Raw genomic sequence first — 15901 nt, forward strand, 5'->3', positions numbered from 1 at the left:
GTATATGTACACAAGATATTGTTTTAAAACGCCTTAGGTTGTACTGTGCATGCTAATTGTACAGTAATTTTACAGTGGCTGATTTCTTTACTACATTACTGTAGCTTTTGTCAGCAATGTGTTCAAATAAACAAAAAATAGTTTAGTTTTAGTCCAATTTTGTTCAATTTTCTTTTTTTAATCTCCAAAAAATTTGCTTTAACAGGGAGTCACCCCAGAGAAACATAACCTTTATTTTACATTCTCAGGCGAAGCAGAGCTTTTTGGGAGTTGTACTGAGATGGCTCCAAGTCACATGTCTACAGCCCGACCACTAAGAACCAACGTGCTGCAGGATGAAGTGACCGTTACTGAGGACGCGGAAGTGACCATTACGGTGGACAACACAGAGTTGGTCTTCTCCGCTGCCAGCGAGGTGTCAGAGTTCCTGACGTCAAGTTATGACATCAACGATACGTTATTAGTTGACACCATCCCGGACCCAGAACCAGAGATTTTCTACAGTAAGTCGTCATTTTATCAGTTGAATTGGTTCCAAATATGTAGAAACTTATTTATACACATGAATGACACAAAACACACACATACACACGCGCGCGCACGCACACACACAAGCACGCACGCAAAAATAATAATAAATAAACGTTCACTCGATAAAAATGTTGGGCCTTAAGTATGATCTCAAAATAATGGCGATGACGTCGATCTTTACATCTACATGCATTTAACACACTTGTACAGTGTATCCACTCAATTTCAACAGTGTGATACTATCAATAAAAGTTGCCAAATTATATCATTATAAAACCATAATAATGGCCGTAGAAGGTCAAAGTTATTGGTCACGATTACTTCATCGCTGTAATTACTAGCGGGATCTCGCGGCTTTGCAGCCTATTGCTAAAGACACAGTTCACTCCAGGAGAATGACCACGGTGAGCTGATAAAGGCAGGGTTCTTTGCTACCAGTCCGTTTGAAAACGGAGTCGTTCGTCTCAAAACGCAGCCGTTGTTTTGTACCCTTGTAGATAAAATATCTCCAGTTCCTTTTGGTCCTGATATATTGAGGCTGTAAGATATCCGTGGATGGATACCGCATCAGTTCAGATTGTTCTCCGGGACGTCTTGATAACTTAGTTTGGTTTACCCTTTCAAAGTTTGGCCTTCCAAACATGGCCACCTATCTCGTCTTAGAATAAGAGATTTTTCTTTCGATTTATATCCATAAAAAAAAATATATATATATATTAAAAGCCGACCAAACGACCGCTCTCAGTACCATCAAATGAATAAAGACTTGATTTTAAAACCCTTTTTCTCACACCAGATTATTTTATCACATCCACAGCTGTCCCAAAGTGTAAAGTACCTTACGGAATCCTACCGGATCCATCCGACTGTGGTAGATTTATCACTTGTGTGAACGGAGAAGTGGCCAATGCACAGTTTTGTCCTGACGAAAACAACTTTGACTCCATCACCAGCTTGTGCAAACACCCACGGGAGGCCATCTGTGAGAAAATGGAGGAACCGCTCAGAAACGTAACCGGTAACCAATTATGTCTTGAATTTCAACCGTTGTCAAATAAAAAAACAAACAAACATTTTCTTTTCCTTTCAGAATTAACATTGCAAATATCTAAAAAAAAAGCCTTCTCTCTACGAAAAACAATATCATCAGTTGAAAAATGACTATAACAATATGATTTCCAACTGAGACACATTTTCTCTCTCTCTCTTTAGTGTCTGAATCGTTATCAGTTTTTAAGTGGTTTCTAAAGGATTCTCCTTTTTGTCACTTTTGTCATGTAGCTAATTCAACTTGCGAGAAGTTGACGGACCCCACCACGTGTAACACGTACATAGTGAGGTGCAATAAAGGACCAGAGTACGGAAACCGGACGTACGACATGTACTACGCATGCCCAGGAAACATGATATGGGATGAAGAGAAACTGGCATGTGACGCGCCGAGGAAAGTGAAATGCAATAACAGGACACGTTATGGTCAGGATTCTTCCTCTTTCTCTCTCTCTCTCTCTCTCTCTCTCTCTCTCTCACTCACACACACACACACACACACACACACACACACAGTGAAATAAAATAACAAAGAAATTATAACACGACGTCTCTTATTCTCTCTCTCTTCTTCCATCTCTCTCTCTCTCTCTCTCTCTCTCCCTCTCTCTCTCTCACACACAAACACAGTGAAATGAAATAACAAAAGAAATTATAGCACGACGTCTCTAATTCTCTCTCTCTTCTTCCACCTCTCTCTCTCACTCTCTTTCTCTTTCACACATATGTAAAAACGATGACTTAACTAAGGCAGAAGGATTTGTTTTGCAGCCACCCCATTGTGTAAGAAACCCAGCGGGAACTTTGAAGAGCCAGCAGACTGCCACAAGTTCCTCTCCTGCTATTTATACCGCGTTGTCCGCCACAGACCGTGTCCCGCTGGTCTCTACTACGACCAGGCATCAGACAGATGTGATTATCATTTTAACGTCAATTGTCATAAGCGGCCCGTGATCGATGTCGTCTTGATGCCAAGGAACACCACCACGGAAGCAGCGCCATCTATGGTCATGTCAAACACCTCAGATGTCGCGGCAGGTATTCAGCATCATTGTGCAATTACTTCACATTTCATTAATTTCTTGTTTCTGAAACCAATACCCAGAGGCATTGATTTTAAAGATGTATGGGATAAACGGTGGAGAGAATTGCACCATTAGAACGACATACTAACTTTTTTGACATTCTTTCACTCAGATTAATTAAAAAGTCTGTTTAGTCTAGGTTATAATAACCACTTAATATGGAATATTATTTTTTGGCGAGTAAATTTACGACAAAATATTTAATTTCTCTCAAACTACTTTAAATCCAAAGCTGAGGTGTCACTCCATGTGTAGCCTGGCCCCCGTTTTACAAAAAAACTTAAGTCGGTTTCCCTGACTAAGAGCTTGGTTACCAACATAATTAAGTCGTTACGTCACTAAGTCCCGTTTCACAAAGAATCTAAAAGGTCGCTTACGTCGTTTTTTTCTTAGCTGCTCGTCGACGATGTCTAGCCTCCTCGGGAGGAGACTTAAGTCGGCAAGCTCAACTAAAACTCGGTAAATCAGAGCATAAACAACAAAAATTTTGGAAAGAACATACCTCCTTGAAGATATTGTGTTATAATATCCTTGAATAGCACTGACATTTATGGAATATTGAAATAAAAAATAAAATGCCACTTCACCCAGCCGATCGCGTGTTTGTTTATGTTTTTGACCGCTAGACGTCCGTCAGCAGTGTTCCACGACAAGCTAATGTTTAACTGTTACTTTGAAGTTGTATCGAAGTTAAACTAATCAATAAAGTTCAAAAACAAACTTTGTTTGTGTTTTGGCTGATTTTTATCTTTGATAAACGATCGTTCTCGGCCGAAAGAAGCCATGAAACGTCATGTCTCGTGAAACTTTTGAAACTTTACACCTCCTTTTCTTGAAGAGTTTCTATGCGCGTCGACTACGGTAAGCACGCCAAGCTAAGACGTTAGATTCTTTGTGAAACACTCCTAGTCGACTTCAGCGTAGTCGATCTAGCTAGGTCACCTAGCTCGAGCTAGTCGACTACGGATTTAAGATTTTTTGTGAAACGGGGGCCAGGTGTGTTACCTAATTACCACACAACTCTCGAAACAATTGATGCATGCAGTTGCATGTTCTGTGGTCAGAAAAGTGAGGGGTGGTCTTTTCGGCAATTTCTGCCCTTTTATAAAAACGCATGGGTTTGGTCAATCTTTGGAGTGTGTTTAGAGAAGCAACAAAGGGATCGCTCTGAAACTTGACAGGTACCTTAGTGAAGATATGGTTCGACAGCTAAGCAACGCAGCTTACTATGGGATTCTTGCTCTCAGAGAAAATGGCCAGAAACGGACAGCCATTGCCAGATAATTCAACATTTATCAGGAACCGTTTGTGAAGTCCTCCAAAGAAATGCTGCAACAGGGGCACCTACTCCAATACCTCGACCAGGGTGTCCGTGTATCACACCAAGAAGACAGGATCGCCTTCTCCTTAGAGGACGCCGTGCTGGTCGTACAAAGACAACCAGTGTCCTCAGACAAGAGAGGCAGAATGTCATTCAAACGCCCGTTTCAAGGTCCCTCGTGAACAAGAGATTACTGCAAGCCGGTTATTTTGCACGAAGGCCAGTAGGGAAACCACTGTTAACAGCAGGTCATATACAGCGACGTCTGCAATAGGCTGGGGACCACGTGCGTTTGCAGCAAAAACACTGGAATCACGTCGTTTTCAGTGATGAGGCAGATATGGATTTTTTTAGGGTTGATGGTCGAATCCGTGTCCACCGACGTGTACGAGGGTCATAAAACGATGATTGTGTACTGCCTAGGGTGCAAGCATGGGATGGTAACGCCTCTGTTTGGGGAGCATTTCTTGTCGGTGCCCAGAACCAGTTGGTTTTTCTAGGAGGCAACCTCATCCAGGATTCCTACAGAGACATTCTACAGCAAACAATGCTTCGATTGGTAGGAGTCATCTTCATCTTTGTGTACCAAGACTACTGCGCAACCCCACATCGAGGCCGCAGAATCACTGTTTTTCTTCAAAACCAATGGGTTCAGCAACTGCCCTGGCCTGCAAACTCTCCAGATATGAATCCAATTGAAAATCTGTGGGCGGAAGTAACTCAAAGAATTAATAGCTATGGTCCTCGGTCGGTAAATAGTGATGAACTGCGACAGGCAAATATCACTGCGTGGATTGCACAGGGTATGCCATGTAGAATGAGGGCGCTGCAAGCGGCTGCTGGAGGTCATACCCGCAATTACTGACTTTTCATGATTTACTGTAGTGAGTTCTTTGATTGTGTAACATATCAATGTCCGGAGGCTATCATTTTCTTTAATATCTTATCTTAAAGTTTATACTGACATCAAACTGTTGATATGGTTTTCTGGGGGAGTCCCTTTCTTCTGAATGGCATCTTATGTCAGTTTTGATATTATTGACCAAAATATCTCTCAGCAGAAGACTGGATGTTATTATCACTCAGTGACATACTTTTTTAATGACTCAAGCCAAAAAAATAATAATCAGCACTCAAATTAATAACAATGATAAAAAATATTCCGTTTTAAGTAGCAACCCTGTACGTTGAGTTATGGTCTCCCCGCCTCCACATGCGCCGTTGCTGCAGGGGCCTAGCAATTAAACCTCGGGCCGAGATTAATTTCGTTTATGGTTTAATTCGTTTAATTCCATATTCCAGGCGTCCCTTCTTGTCTGGGTCCAGACGGCCTGTTCCCACACCCGCTTCACTGTAACCAGTACATCGCCTGTTATGGCGGCGTTCCCATGGAGACGTTCTTCTGCCCAGAGAACCAGAACTTCGACTTCAGGGACGGTCACTGTAAGAGGAGAGATAACGTCACCTGCGTCCAGCGTCCGTGGTTGATGCGGGAAGGTCCGGTACCTGTAGGTAAGGTCAAAACATAGTCTCTGAAGACAGGGGCCGCAGTACTTAGTATCTGAACACAGGGGCCACCGTACTTAGTCTCTGAACACAGGGGCCGCAGTACTTAGTCTCTGAACACAGGGGCCGCAGTACTTAGTCTCTGAACACAGGGGCCGCAGTACTTAGTATCTGAACACAGGGGCCGCAGTACTTAGTCTCTGAACACAGGGGCCGCAGTACTTAGTCTCTGAGCACAGGGGCCGCAGTACTTAGTCTCTGAACACAGGGGCCGCAGTACTTAGTCTCTGAACACAGGGGCCGCAGTACTTAGTATCTGAACACAGGGGCCGCAGTACTTAGTCTCTGAGCACAGGGGCCGCAGTACTTAGTCTCTGAACACAGGGGCCGCAGTACTTAGTCTCTGAGCACAGGGGCCGCAGTACTTAGTCTCTGAGCACAGGGGCCGCAGTACTTAGTCTCTGAACACAGGAGCCGCAGTACTTAGTCTCTGAACACAGGGGCCGCAGTACTTAGTCTCTGAACACAGGGGCCGCAGTACTTAGTCTCTGAACACAAGGGCTGCAGTACTTAGTCTCTGAACACAGGAGCCGCAGTACTTAGTCTCTGAACACAGGGGCCGCAGTACTTAGTCTCTGAACACAGGGGCTGCAGTACTTAGTCTCTGAACACAGGGGCCGCAGTACTTATAGTCTCTGAACACAGGGGCCGCAGTACTAAGTATCTGACGAAGGGGGGAATGAAGTATTTCTTAATGAGTGGGGACAATGGTCCATCAATTCAGGCACGCACGTAAATTATATTACAATAAGAACCGAGTCAAACAATTCCCAAATTTTTTTACTTTTTTTCAGTGGGTAATGGCAGTTGCACGTTTTCTCAGGACGACACCAACTGTGGAGGCTTTGTCCTCCACTGCCTCAACTCCACAGTGAACTTCTCCTGTCCCGGGGAACTGAGGTACGACGAGAACACCGCAGAATGCAAGATGGCCGCCGATGTTGACTGTAACGGCAGACCAGAATATAGTAGGTCAAATCTATATTCAACCTGAGATATTTAGTTCAATGAACTGTCACTATGCGGTTGGTATGAAACCAGTTCTGGTGCAGTTTTACATACGTCATCGTTTAGACTCTATAAACAAGTACTATCTGACCACAGGGGGCGCTGACAGTCTGTCACAGAAATATTGAAAGCGACACAGTGTAAATCATCTCATAGAAATTATAGCTTTTGTATAGTATTCTTGTGGGGCCCTGATTTCAGAGGGTAAGAAACAGGCCACATCCGGTCAGGGTTAGAACACTTCTTGCTAATCAAATTGCATATCGAGATCATGCATGCCCCCGGTAAATGTCCATGTACATACCCAGGTTTGGGGGGGGGGGGGTGGGCAAAGGGAACGTAATGAAGATTGACGACAGTAATTTATAATTAAGATTATAGTATTGGGTTTTTGTAAATGTATACTGGACTTATTGTTGCCTTGGTTTTCATGTACTGTACACACGGTTACAGAGGCAAACACGACGGGGGTTAGTGGTGGTGGTGGTGGTGGTGGTGGTGGTGGTGGTGGGTGTACTACATGTGGGGAGGTGGGGGTGGGGGGCATTATCAAATGTGGAGAAAAGACTGTTGACACCTGAATAAGTAATGAAATATGTATCATAATTGAACCGTATTATCCAAACAATTTTTTTGAATGGGAAGAGGTCAGAAATTGTAAATATCCCACATTGTTCCTTGAATATTACTTATCACTCGTAATTGAAAAAAATGAAACTGAAAAAAAATTAAAACGGGTGTTAGAGTAGTCGAAAGTTTAAATGCCTTCAAAACATACATGTAAGAAGCGATAGATTAATTCTTATCGAAAAAAAGTTGAAATTGTCACTGATGACAACAGAAGGGAGATAGTTTCCAGTTCTCAAATGCAAGCTCTTGGTTTATGTTACCTTTTTCATCGCACGTTAAACGCTTATGCTTTGAATAAACACGGGTATGTAAACCTTAAATGTAAGTATTGCTGTTGGAGCAACATAGCACCATTACAGCTGAGAAGGCATATTGCTACAGGTGAGATGACACAACACATTCATCACCACCTCTTTTCCTACTTTCAGAGGCCATTTGCAATCGTCACAATGGAAACTTTGAGGAACCCACCAACTGCGGGGAATTCGTCTCTTGCGCGTACAACCGGGTCTTCCGCCACCGTCGATGCCCCGCCAGCCTTAATTTCAATCTGGAACTCAACAGTTGTGATTGGCCATTTAGAGTCACGTGCGGGGACCGTCCCACAAAAGAACCAAAAGGTGCACTTGTCAAAGACAAAGATTAATTCCTTCGCAATTTTGAAGGTCAACCAGTTCGAACGCGCCACGTTGATTATTTAATAATTCTATGACATCGGGTTCTCATTGCCTCTTGTGTTATGATATAAGAATGTAACTTGTTCTCAAGAATTTAAATTTGATTTCTAGCTACGAGACGCAACTTTTCGACCCTTCCTTGGATGACTTTCCTCCCTCATAACGCCAATACCTTTGAGGAATGGTTGAAAACTATGCCGTAAAATCAAAAACACCTTTATTCTCCCTAGTTACCTTTTGTTTTCATCATATGTGACTGTTTAAGTTCAACATAATTTACTGATCAAAAGAAAAATAAAGTATAAACATGTTTATATGCATACATTTGATCCCATGGTGCAAAGTGCTTGATAAGCTCAGAAGTAATTGATACATTCAAGTTGTTCAAGGAGCGGTTACTGTCTGTAAGCAGGGTCGGCAACCCAATTTTTTTTGACACGAATAATTTGAGTAGGCATGGCGCCTGAAGCTTTTGATCGGTTATTTTCTTTAAAAACGAATTTACAGCATTATAATTACACAACAGGTCGGTAGATCAAATAAAAATGCCATTATGTTGGTGTGACTGAATCACAATATTTAAACAGGATTATAACTAAATGGCCAGTGCATATTAACAGTACAGAGAACGGCACTAGAATCATACTTGAGCGACAAATACATGTGATATTAGAAATATTGGACTTACGTGTTACCTTCTGAAATTACATGTATATACCATCCGTTTTAGATTCGTTTTAAATTCATCCTCAGAGAGACCCCTGCCTCAGAAAACACAGAACATTTTCATCGTGATTTTATTGTTGTGGAAGGAAAAACCAGTCAACAGGCCTCCAGCATACTTTAAATGCTTGGAAGTATACTGTGGCAATTAATCATCTGCAAATTAACAAAAGACAAAAGTTGATATTTTCAATAGCAAAGACAACATTTTGATCACACTGTTGGAAATAAAGACTTTTTATTGCCATAACCAGTTGGTATGGATAGCAACGAGCTACCTATACACAGGCGTTCTCTTCATAAGGCTGGATACGCTAGCCCTTGCACAGCAAATTTTACAACTACTATTCATTTTAGTATCAGAAGACCTTAAGTGAACGGATTATATAATGTTGCAATGTTATATGGTCCAAACATAAGACTTTTGATTCTTACATGTACATGTACCCTAATGCATGAGTGAACCGTGATAACGCTGAAACACTCGGTGGAAGCTGCCAAAAGTGATTCTTGGAATCTATGCGATTTCTAAATGGAGATTTAGTCAGAAATTATTATCAGCAATCCCGAGCGACCCCTTGCGGTGGACAGCGAGTGAAGAAGACAAGGAATGGGTAGGGGTGTCTAATGCACCTTTTTCTAGAACTCCTCCGGGTGAGCAAGGACCGATGCAGATAAAAGTGCGTTTCGTGAAACACTCGTGAAACAGCAATTTTCTGTCTGTATAAAACATCCTTACAGGAAAATAATGAGTCACATGTTGATTATTATTTCTGGATTGGCACAAACTGCACACGTTTTGCATATGAATGCGGAAAGAGGGTAGTGCTGACTGTTTTATACGGAAAAGATTGCTACGTGTATCAACCCATGACCTTGAAGCTCTTTATTCTGGGATGGAAGGAGTTATTTGTTTCGCAAAGCGTACAAAGGCCATGTATATACATTGAAAATCAAGTAGATAAGATCCGCGGAATAGGAGTCCATATTTACGCACCATGATGATGTTCTTCTTTCAGCGGAAACTGATAATGATCCTGCACTCCTAGAAGGACGTGTACTAGACGATCTCTGAGAGACGAAAATAAAGCAATTCTACAGTATTATTTAAATGCCTTTCATAAACTACAATTTATACGGACTACAATAATTTGTTTTGAAAAACTACGCTGAATACAATCCTTGCTTAAGGTCATAATGGAGGTCTCCTAAACTTATGGAATCTTATGATCTTATGTCATTAAGTGCCATAACTATTCTACAGTATATCATATTACTCCTAAAAGATGCCCGTCTTTCAGAATACTTTTTAATTCCCTTTTAAGGATTTACATAAATGTAATATTTCACAACCATATATAGTACGTTTATTAGCCTCTTAACACTGTTCCTAACGAAATGTCTAGCTCTGCCTTAATTTAAAAAAAAGGAAGACGGCTCTGTCCCTTAAGGCACCACCGCAGTACTTTGCATTCAAATAAAAGGTGTGCACTTGATTGTACCCTACCATGACATACATGTAAGTTATACATTTCAGGTTCAAGGTTGATATATGATTAACCTATATAAAAAATCACCAAAACATGTTTATCACTCAGAAAACGCTGTGTCATATATTAAATTTAAAAATATTTTTTTGTGCTGGGTTCGCAATTACCACACGTGTTAACACATGCACGTTTCCGAATTGTCTGGTAACACGCCGTGCTCAGTTCTGAATTGATTACCAGAGCGTGTCAAAGGATATTCTTTTAACTCGTATTGTACCAGGAAGTGAACTGAGACTTCTGTCTTCTCAGGACTGTTGATATTTGACACACATATGGCCCGTGCAGTTATCCAAATAAAATATATTTTCCTTGAAATACAAAATGTTAATGTGTCTTTCCTAAACTAAACGGTATTATATACATTTTGTTTAAACATGGTGGATCGAACTGACTACAACTGGTTTAATTCCGAGCTAACAGATACATTCTGAAGAAAGTAAAAGCACCCACACTAGGATATCTACAAGACTAAAAAGCTTTTTAGCATCATTTTATCAGCAAAATTTGGAAACAGTAACCTGAAAGATATGAATATTTTGGATGGTATATCTGTGCTAGTGTATACTTCATATTGCCTAGTAACAGTTGCCTTGGTGATCTCCAGGGCAACAAGTTCTGGTTCTACTGGCTGTATGGTGTTGTGCCAGTCACTGCCAAACATGCCTACGAATGATTTCACCGCTCTCTCCGTCCCTGAAAAGATAAGGTTCAGTAAATAAAACGCATCTAGAAAGACCAAAGAAAACATTTGTTTTTGATTCTTGTTTATCATTTTGAAAGAGAGAAAAAGTAAAGAATTAAGGTTTGATTTTGGAACCATCGGAAATGCCATTAAAACGTCAAGTTGAAGTTATACAAATATTTTTTCCACATTCACATGATTAACATAATGTGCAAAAATCAAAGACACTATGTACATGCCAAATACAAATAACAATAATAAACACAATATCACACTTGACTATAAACGATGGCATAGCTATACCTGTACTCACGTGTAGCGCCTACCATACACAAGGTAACAGACACCCCAGAGTTATAGAGAGCCAGTTCCTGTACTTACGTGTAGCGCCTACCATACATAAGGTGACAGACACCCGAGAGTTATAGAGAGCCAGTTCCTGTACTTACGTGTAGCTCCTACCATACACAAGGTGACAGACACCCCAGAGTTATAGAGAGCCAGTTCCTGCCTGAGGACGCCAAAGAACCCCTGGAGAGCGTACTTAGTGGCGGTGTACACGGCTGTATATGGAGTGGCAGTAACTCCTGAAATAACAGCGTGGTCTGAATTAGTACAGATACTGTAGTGACATCTTCAGTCATTAGTACTTGGTGGCGGTGTACACGGCTGTATATGGAGTGGCAGTAACTCCTGAAATAACAGCGTGGTCTGAATTAGTACAGATACTGTAGTGACATCTTCAGTCATTAGTACTAAGTGGCGGTGTAAACGGCTGTATATGGTGTGGCGGTTACTCCTGAAATAACAGCGTGGTCTGAATTAGTACAGATACTGTAGTGACATCTTCAGTCATTAGTACTAAGTGGCGGTGTAAACGGCTGTATATGGTGTGGCGGTTACTCCTGAAATAACAGCGTGGTCTGAATTAGTACAGATACTGTAGTGACATCTTCAGTCATTAGTACTAAGTGGCGGTGTAAACGGCTGTATATGGTGTGGCGGTTACTCCTGAAATAACAGCGTGGTCTGAATTAGTACAGATACTGTAGTGACATCTTCAGTCATTAGTACTAAGTGGCGGTGTAAACGGCTGTATATGGTGTGGCGGTTACTCCTGAAATAACAGCGTGGTCTGAATTAGTACAGATACTGAAGTGACATCTTCAGTCATCCAAAGGAAATAGTTCAATTCTTATTATGTTCATTGCTATGACATACGCCCACTGGACTATAGGTACCATAAAACTAAAACAACTATAGTCGTGCTATTTTCAAATATATTATTTTATAAATATATTTATATAATTATAAATTTATATATATTATATTAGTTCATAACGAGATTGACAGAATTGCAGGAAAATAAAACGATGGAGTTTGTACATGTGTGACAGGAATGGAAGACCGGGCTTCCATATTATTAGTACAGGTTAGGGTTAGTGGTGTGACAGGAATGGTAGTCCTAGGAATGGAAGTCCAGGGTCCCATATGGTTAGTACAGGTTAGGGTTAGTCGGAGTTTTGGGGTTAGTTTATTGGACTGTACAAAGTTGTGGAGAATGGACTACAGTTCCTGTCAAACTGACCACTTCTGTCGCGTCTTCAATACAACAGCAACACATTCAACATTTTATGGAATTGAACTTTTTTTTAATTCTCTTGTTATTTGAAACTTTTTTGTTTGAAGTGATCGACAAGCAGACGACATACCCACCCGCAGTAGAGGAGACCACAGAAATGTGACCATGACTATTGGTTAACAGAGGTAGTGCATGGGACGCCAGGTGAACATATGACCGGAAGTTAACGTCCATACTGGTGGTCAGTCTCGTGAAGTTGTCCCCTGTCCCCAGCCACGGCTGGACGTTAGGGAGTATGGCGTGATTCAAAATCAGTATGTCCAGCCCTCCGAGTTTGTTTTCCGTAAACTTGGATTATAAAAAAAAAAAAACAATGATGTTTTTTTTTTTTTTTTTAATTTAACCAATCGTTTGTTGCAATTCTAGAGACATTTTGCAGTTGTACACACTTTAATTCTCACTGTTAATTGACACTGTCCTCACTGTCCGTGCTTTCGTCAAGGTCACAAAATTCTTCACGCCTGTTTCCATGAATATTATATTATATTTATTAGAAAAAGAATAAGACTGGTTTCTAATTCCACTTTATTCAGACACCGTCCCGTACATTTGACAATACTGTAATTCACAACGTTCACATTGTTCAGGACCCATATAACCCCTCTACCAATGATGACTGCCGAAATTGATAATGCCAGGAATTTAGCTGTGTTCCCGATCTAACGTCCTTCTGTGGAAAATCATTGATGTGTGTGTACTGTGTACCTTGATAACCCTACTGTAGCTGTCTCCTCCATGTCTCCCAGGTCAATGTGTGTGTGTGTGCGTGTGTGTGTGTGTGTGTGTACTGTGTACCTTGATAACTCTAGCTGTCTCCTCTATGTCTCCCAGGTCAATGTGTGTGTGTGTGTGTGTGTGTGTGTGTGTGTACTGTGTACCTTGATAACTCTAGCTGTCTCCTCTATGTCTCCCAGGTCAATGTGTGTATGTGTGTGTGTGTGTGTATACCTTGATAACCCTAGCTGTCTCCTCCATGTCTCCCAGGTCAATGTGTGTGTGTGTGTGTGTGTGTGTGTGTGTCTGTGTGTATGCTGTGTACCTTGATAACTCTAGCTGTCTCCTCTATGTCTTCCAGGTAAATGTGTGTGTGTGTGTGTGTGAGAGAGTGTGTACTGTGTACCTTGATAACTCTAGCTGTCTCCTCCTTTTCTCCCAGGTCAATGTGTGTGTGTGTGTGTGTGTGTGTGTGTATACTGTGTACCTTGATAACTCAAGCTGTCTCATCTATGTTTTCCAGGTAAATGTGTGTGTGTGTGTACTGTGTACCTTGATAACTCTAGCTGTCTCCTCCTTGTCTCCCAGGTCAATGTGTGTGTGTGTGTGTGTGTGTGTGTGTGTGTGTACTGTGTACCTTGATAACTCAAGCTGTCTCATCTATGTCTTCCAGGTCAATGTGTGTGTGTTTGTGTGTGTGTGTGTGTGTATACTGTGTACCTTGATAACTCTAGCTGTCTCCTCCATGTCTCCCAGCTCAATGTGTGTGTGTGTGTGTGTGTGTGTGTGTGTGTGCGCACTGTGTACCTTGATAACCCTAGCTGTCTCATCCATGTCTCCCAGGTCAATGTCTGTGTGTGAGTGTGTGTGTGTGTGTGTGTGTACTGTGTACCTTGATAACCCTAGCTGTCTCTTCCATGTCTCTCAGATCAGCGACTGTGTACACATGGTTTGGCTCAGGTGCCGGAGATAACTTTTTACACTCTGCGATGACCTGAAACCGTTATTATGGAAAGATGTAAATGACACCCAACTGATTATTCAAATAACAACCCCAATCTGTAAGTTATAGAGCAGCTTGTGTAAAGAGAAATAAAATGTTAATAAAGCACATTGCCTTAGATACGAAATGAGAAGTTATACCGGCAACTGACCTTTTTTAAGAGATTTTCTCTGCGCGCCGTCAAAACAAGGTTTGCTCCCATCTTGGCGAAATGGTACGCCACCTGTTCTCCAATTCCAGAGGACGCCCCGGTAATGAGCACTCTCTTGCCTCTCACCATGGCTGTGATAAAACCGATATGCTCATTATTATTTTGATTTCTGTTATAAATCTGGAAATTTAATAACGCACTGGTATTTTTTTTTAATTCACGTGTAATGGCAAAGTTTCATGTGGCCTTATTTTGGGCAGAAGACGTAGATTGTGGTTATGATTTTGAAGACAAGGAAAGAAATATATATATGGTACGAAATCCATGCGTTAGCACTCCTTTTTTCGGCTTTATGTATGTGTTTTCTGGTTGTGTTTACTTTGTTTAGCGCGAAGAGAGAGAGAGAGAGAGAGAGAGAGAGAGAGAGAGTTGTACACAAAATATGATCGACTTGCGTTTTTTCAGCATCACCAAACTAAGTTGGTCTAACTAAAGTCACTAATCGTTTACGCCCACACATATTACAAATATGAGGCCCATTTCAACCGTGTAGAGTACAGTAGACTATATGAACATGTACATCAGACTTAGATAAGGACCTGCAAAGACCGTTCATGCTCACCAGGATTGAAATCATCCACGTAGAGGGTGGCGATGTAGACGGCAGTCACAGTGAGGAGGACAGCAACCAGTGTTTTTGTCTTGGAACCCATGTTGAATTATTTCTCACGTCCAGTTCTCAAACAAAGAGCATACCAGTACACGATAGCCTCTGCATCCCTGAGTGACCTTTTAATGTATTCCCGGCCTACTCCCCGTTCTATCAGTAGCATTGAGACCTATCATTATTAAACTGTGAACATAACATTATTTATCAGGTCAGGTTAGTACATAAGATAACAGGTACGTGTGAGGTACGCTGGCTGACAGGAGTCTAAAGTCGACAACACTAAGGGCTCGCACGGGGGGAGGGGGGGAGGAGGAAAATAAGACTGGGTCTGCTGTGTTAAATCCTATATAGGCACATTCAACTGAAACACTTATCATACATATTATTTAGATATTTATATTTTTATTATGAATACTGCGGATATTAAGAGGACACGAGACATTCACTTACACTTAACATTTAAAAGGTTAAATAAATAAGACTGAAGTAGCCTATACATGTGGCTAGAAACAAACGGTGGTATGGAAGTGTTAGGTGATCATCATGTACGTGTTGTGTACACACACAGACACTTGTCTTGTGCGTTCTTGTTTATGTTTTCTGGTTCAGACAGGACAGGTGGTAATTAAGGGGATATGTATAGACAGTTCAAAATGAAAGAACGATGTTATACACAGCAACCAGTGTTTTTATCTTGGAACTCATGTTGAATTATTTCTCACGTCTAGTTCTTAAACAAAGAGCATACCAGAACGCGATAGCCTCGATCTGCATCCCTGAGTGACCTTTTAATGTATTCCCGGCCTACTCCCCGTTAGATACCAGTAGCATTGAGACCTATCATTATTAAACTATGAACATAACATTACTGATCAGGTCAGGTTAGTACAGATTCAGA

General features: G+C 41.3%; 2 protein-coding genes across 2 annotated transcripts; one reads left to right on the plus strand and one right to left on the minus strand.

Moving 5' to 3' along the window:
• The first annotated feature begins 233 nt into the window (after positions 1-233).
• LOC106155318 (uncharacterized) lies at positions 234-8190 on the plus strand. Its single transcript, XM_086995896.1, has 7 exons — positions 234-503; positions 1349-1549; positions 1813-2007; positions 2353-2619; positions 5290-5499; positions 6348-6521; positions 7620-8190. Exons 1-7 carry the CDS (start codon positions 281-283, stop codon positions 7835-7837), a joined length of 1488 nt encoding a protein of 495 aa, XP_086852022.1. The 5' UTR covers positions 234-280; the 3' UTR covers positions 7838-8190.
• A 622-nt stretch (positions 8191-8812) lies between these two features.
• LOC147760064 (11-beta-hydroxysteroid dehydrogenase 1-like) lies at positions 8813-15660 on the minus strand. The gene is made up of 6 exons (XM_086996194.1): positions 14956-15660; positions 14334-14464; positions 14072-14173; positions 12540-12753; positions 11273-11410; positions 8813-10834 (listed from the first exon to the last, which is right to left on the minus strand). Exons 1-6 carry the CDS (start codon positions 15044-15046, stop codon positions 10602-10604), a joined length of 909 nt encoding a protein of 302 aa, XP_086852320.1. The 5' UTR covers positions 15047-15660; the 3' UTR covers positions 8813-10601.
• Positions 15661-15901: the final 241 nt, after the last annotated feature.

The sequence above is a fragment of the Lingula anatina genome, chromosome 9, assembly GCF_051362555.1.
Source record: "Lingula anatina isolate TDL-2025a chromosome 9, LinAna3.0, whole genome shotgun sequence".
Taxonomy (NCBI): Eukaryota; Metazoa; Brachiopoda; class Lingulata; order Lingulida; family Lingulidae; genus Lingula; species Lingula anatina.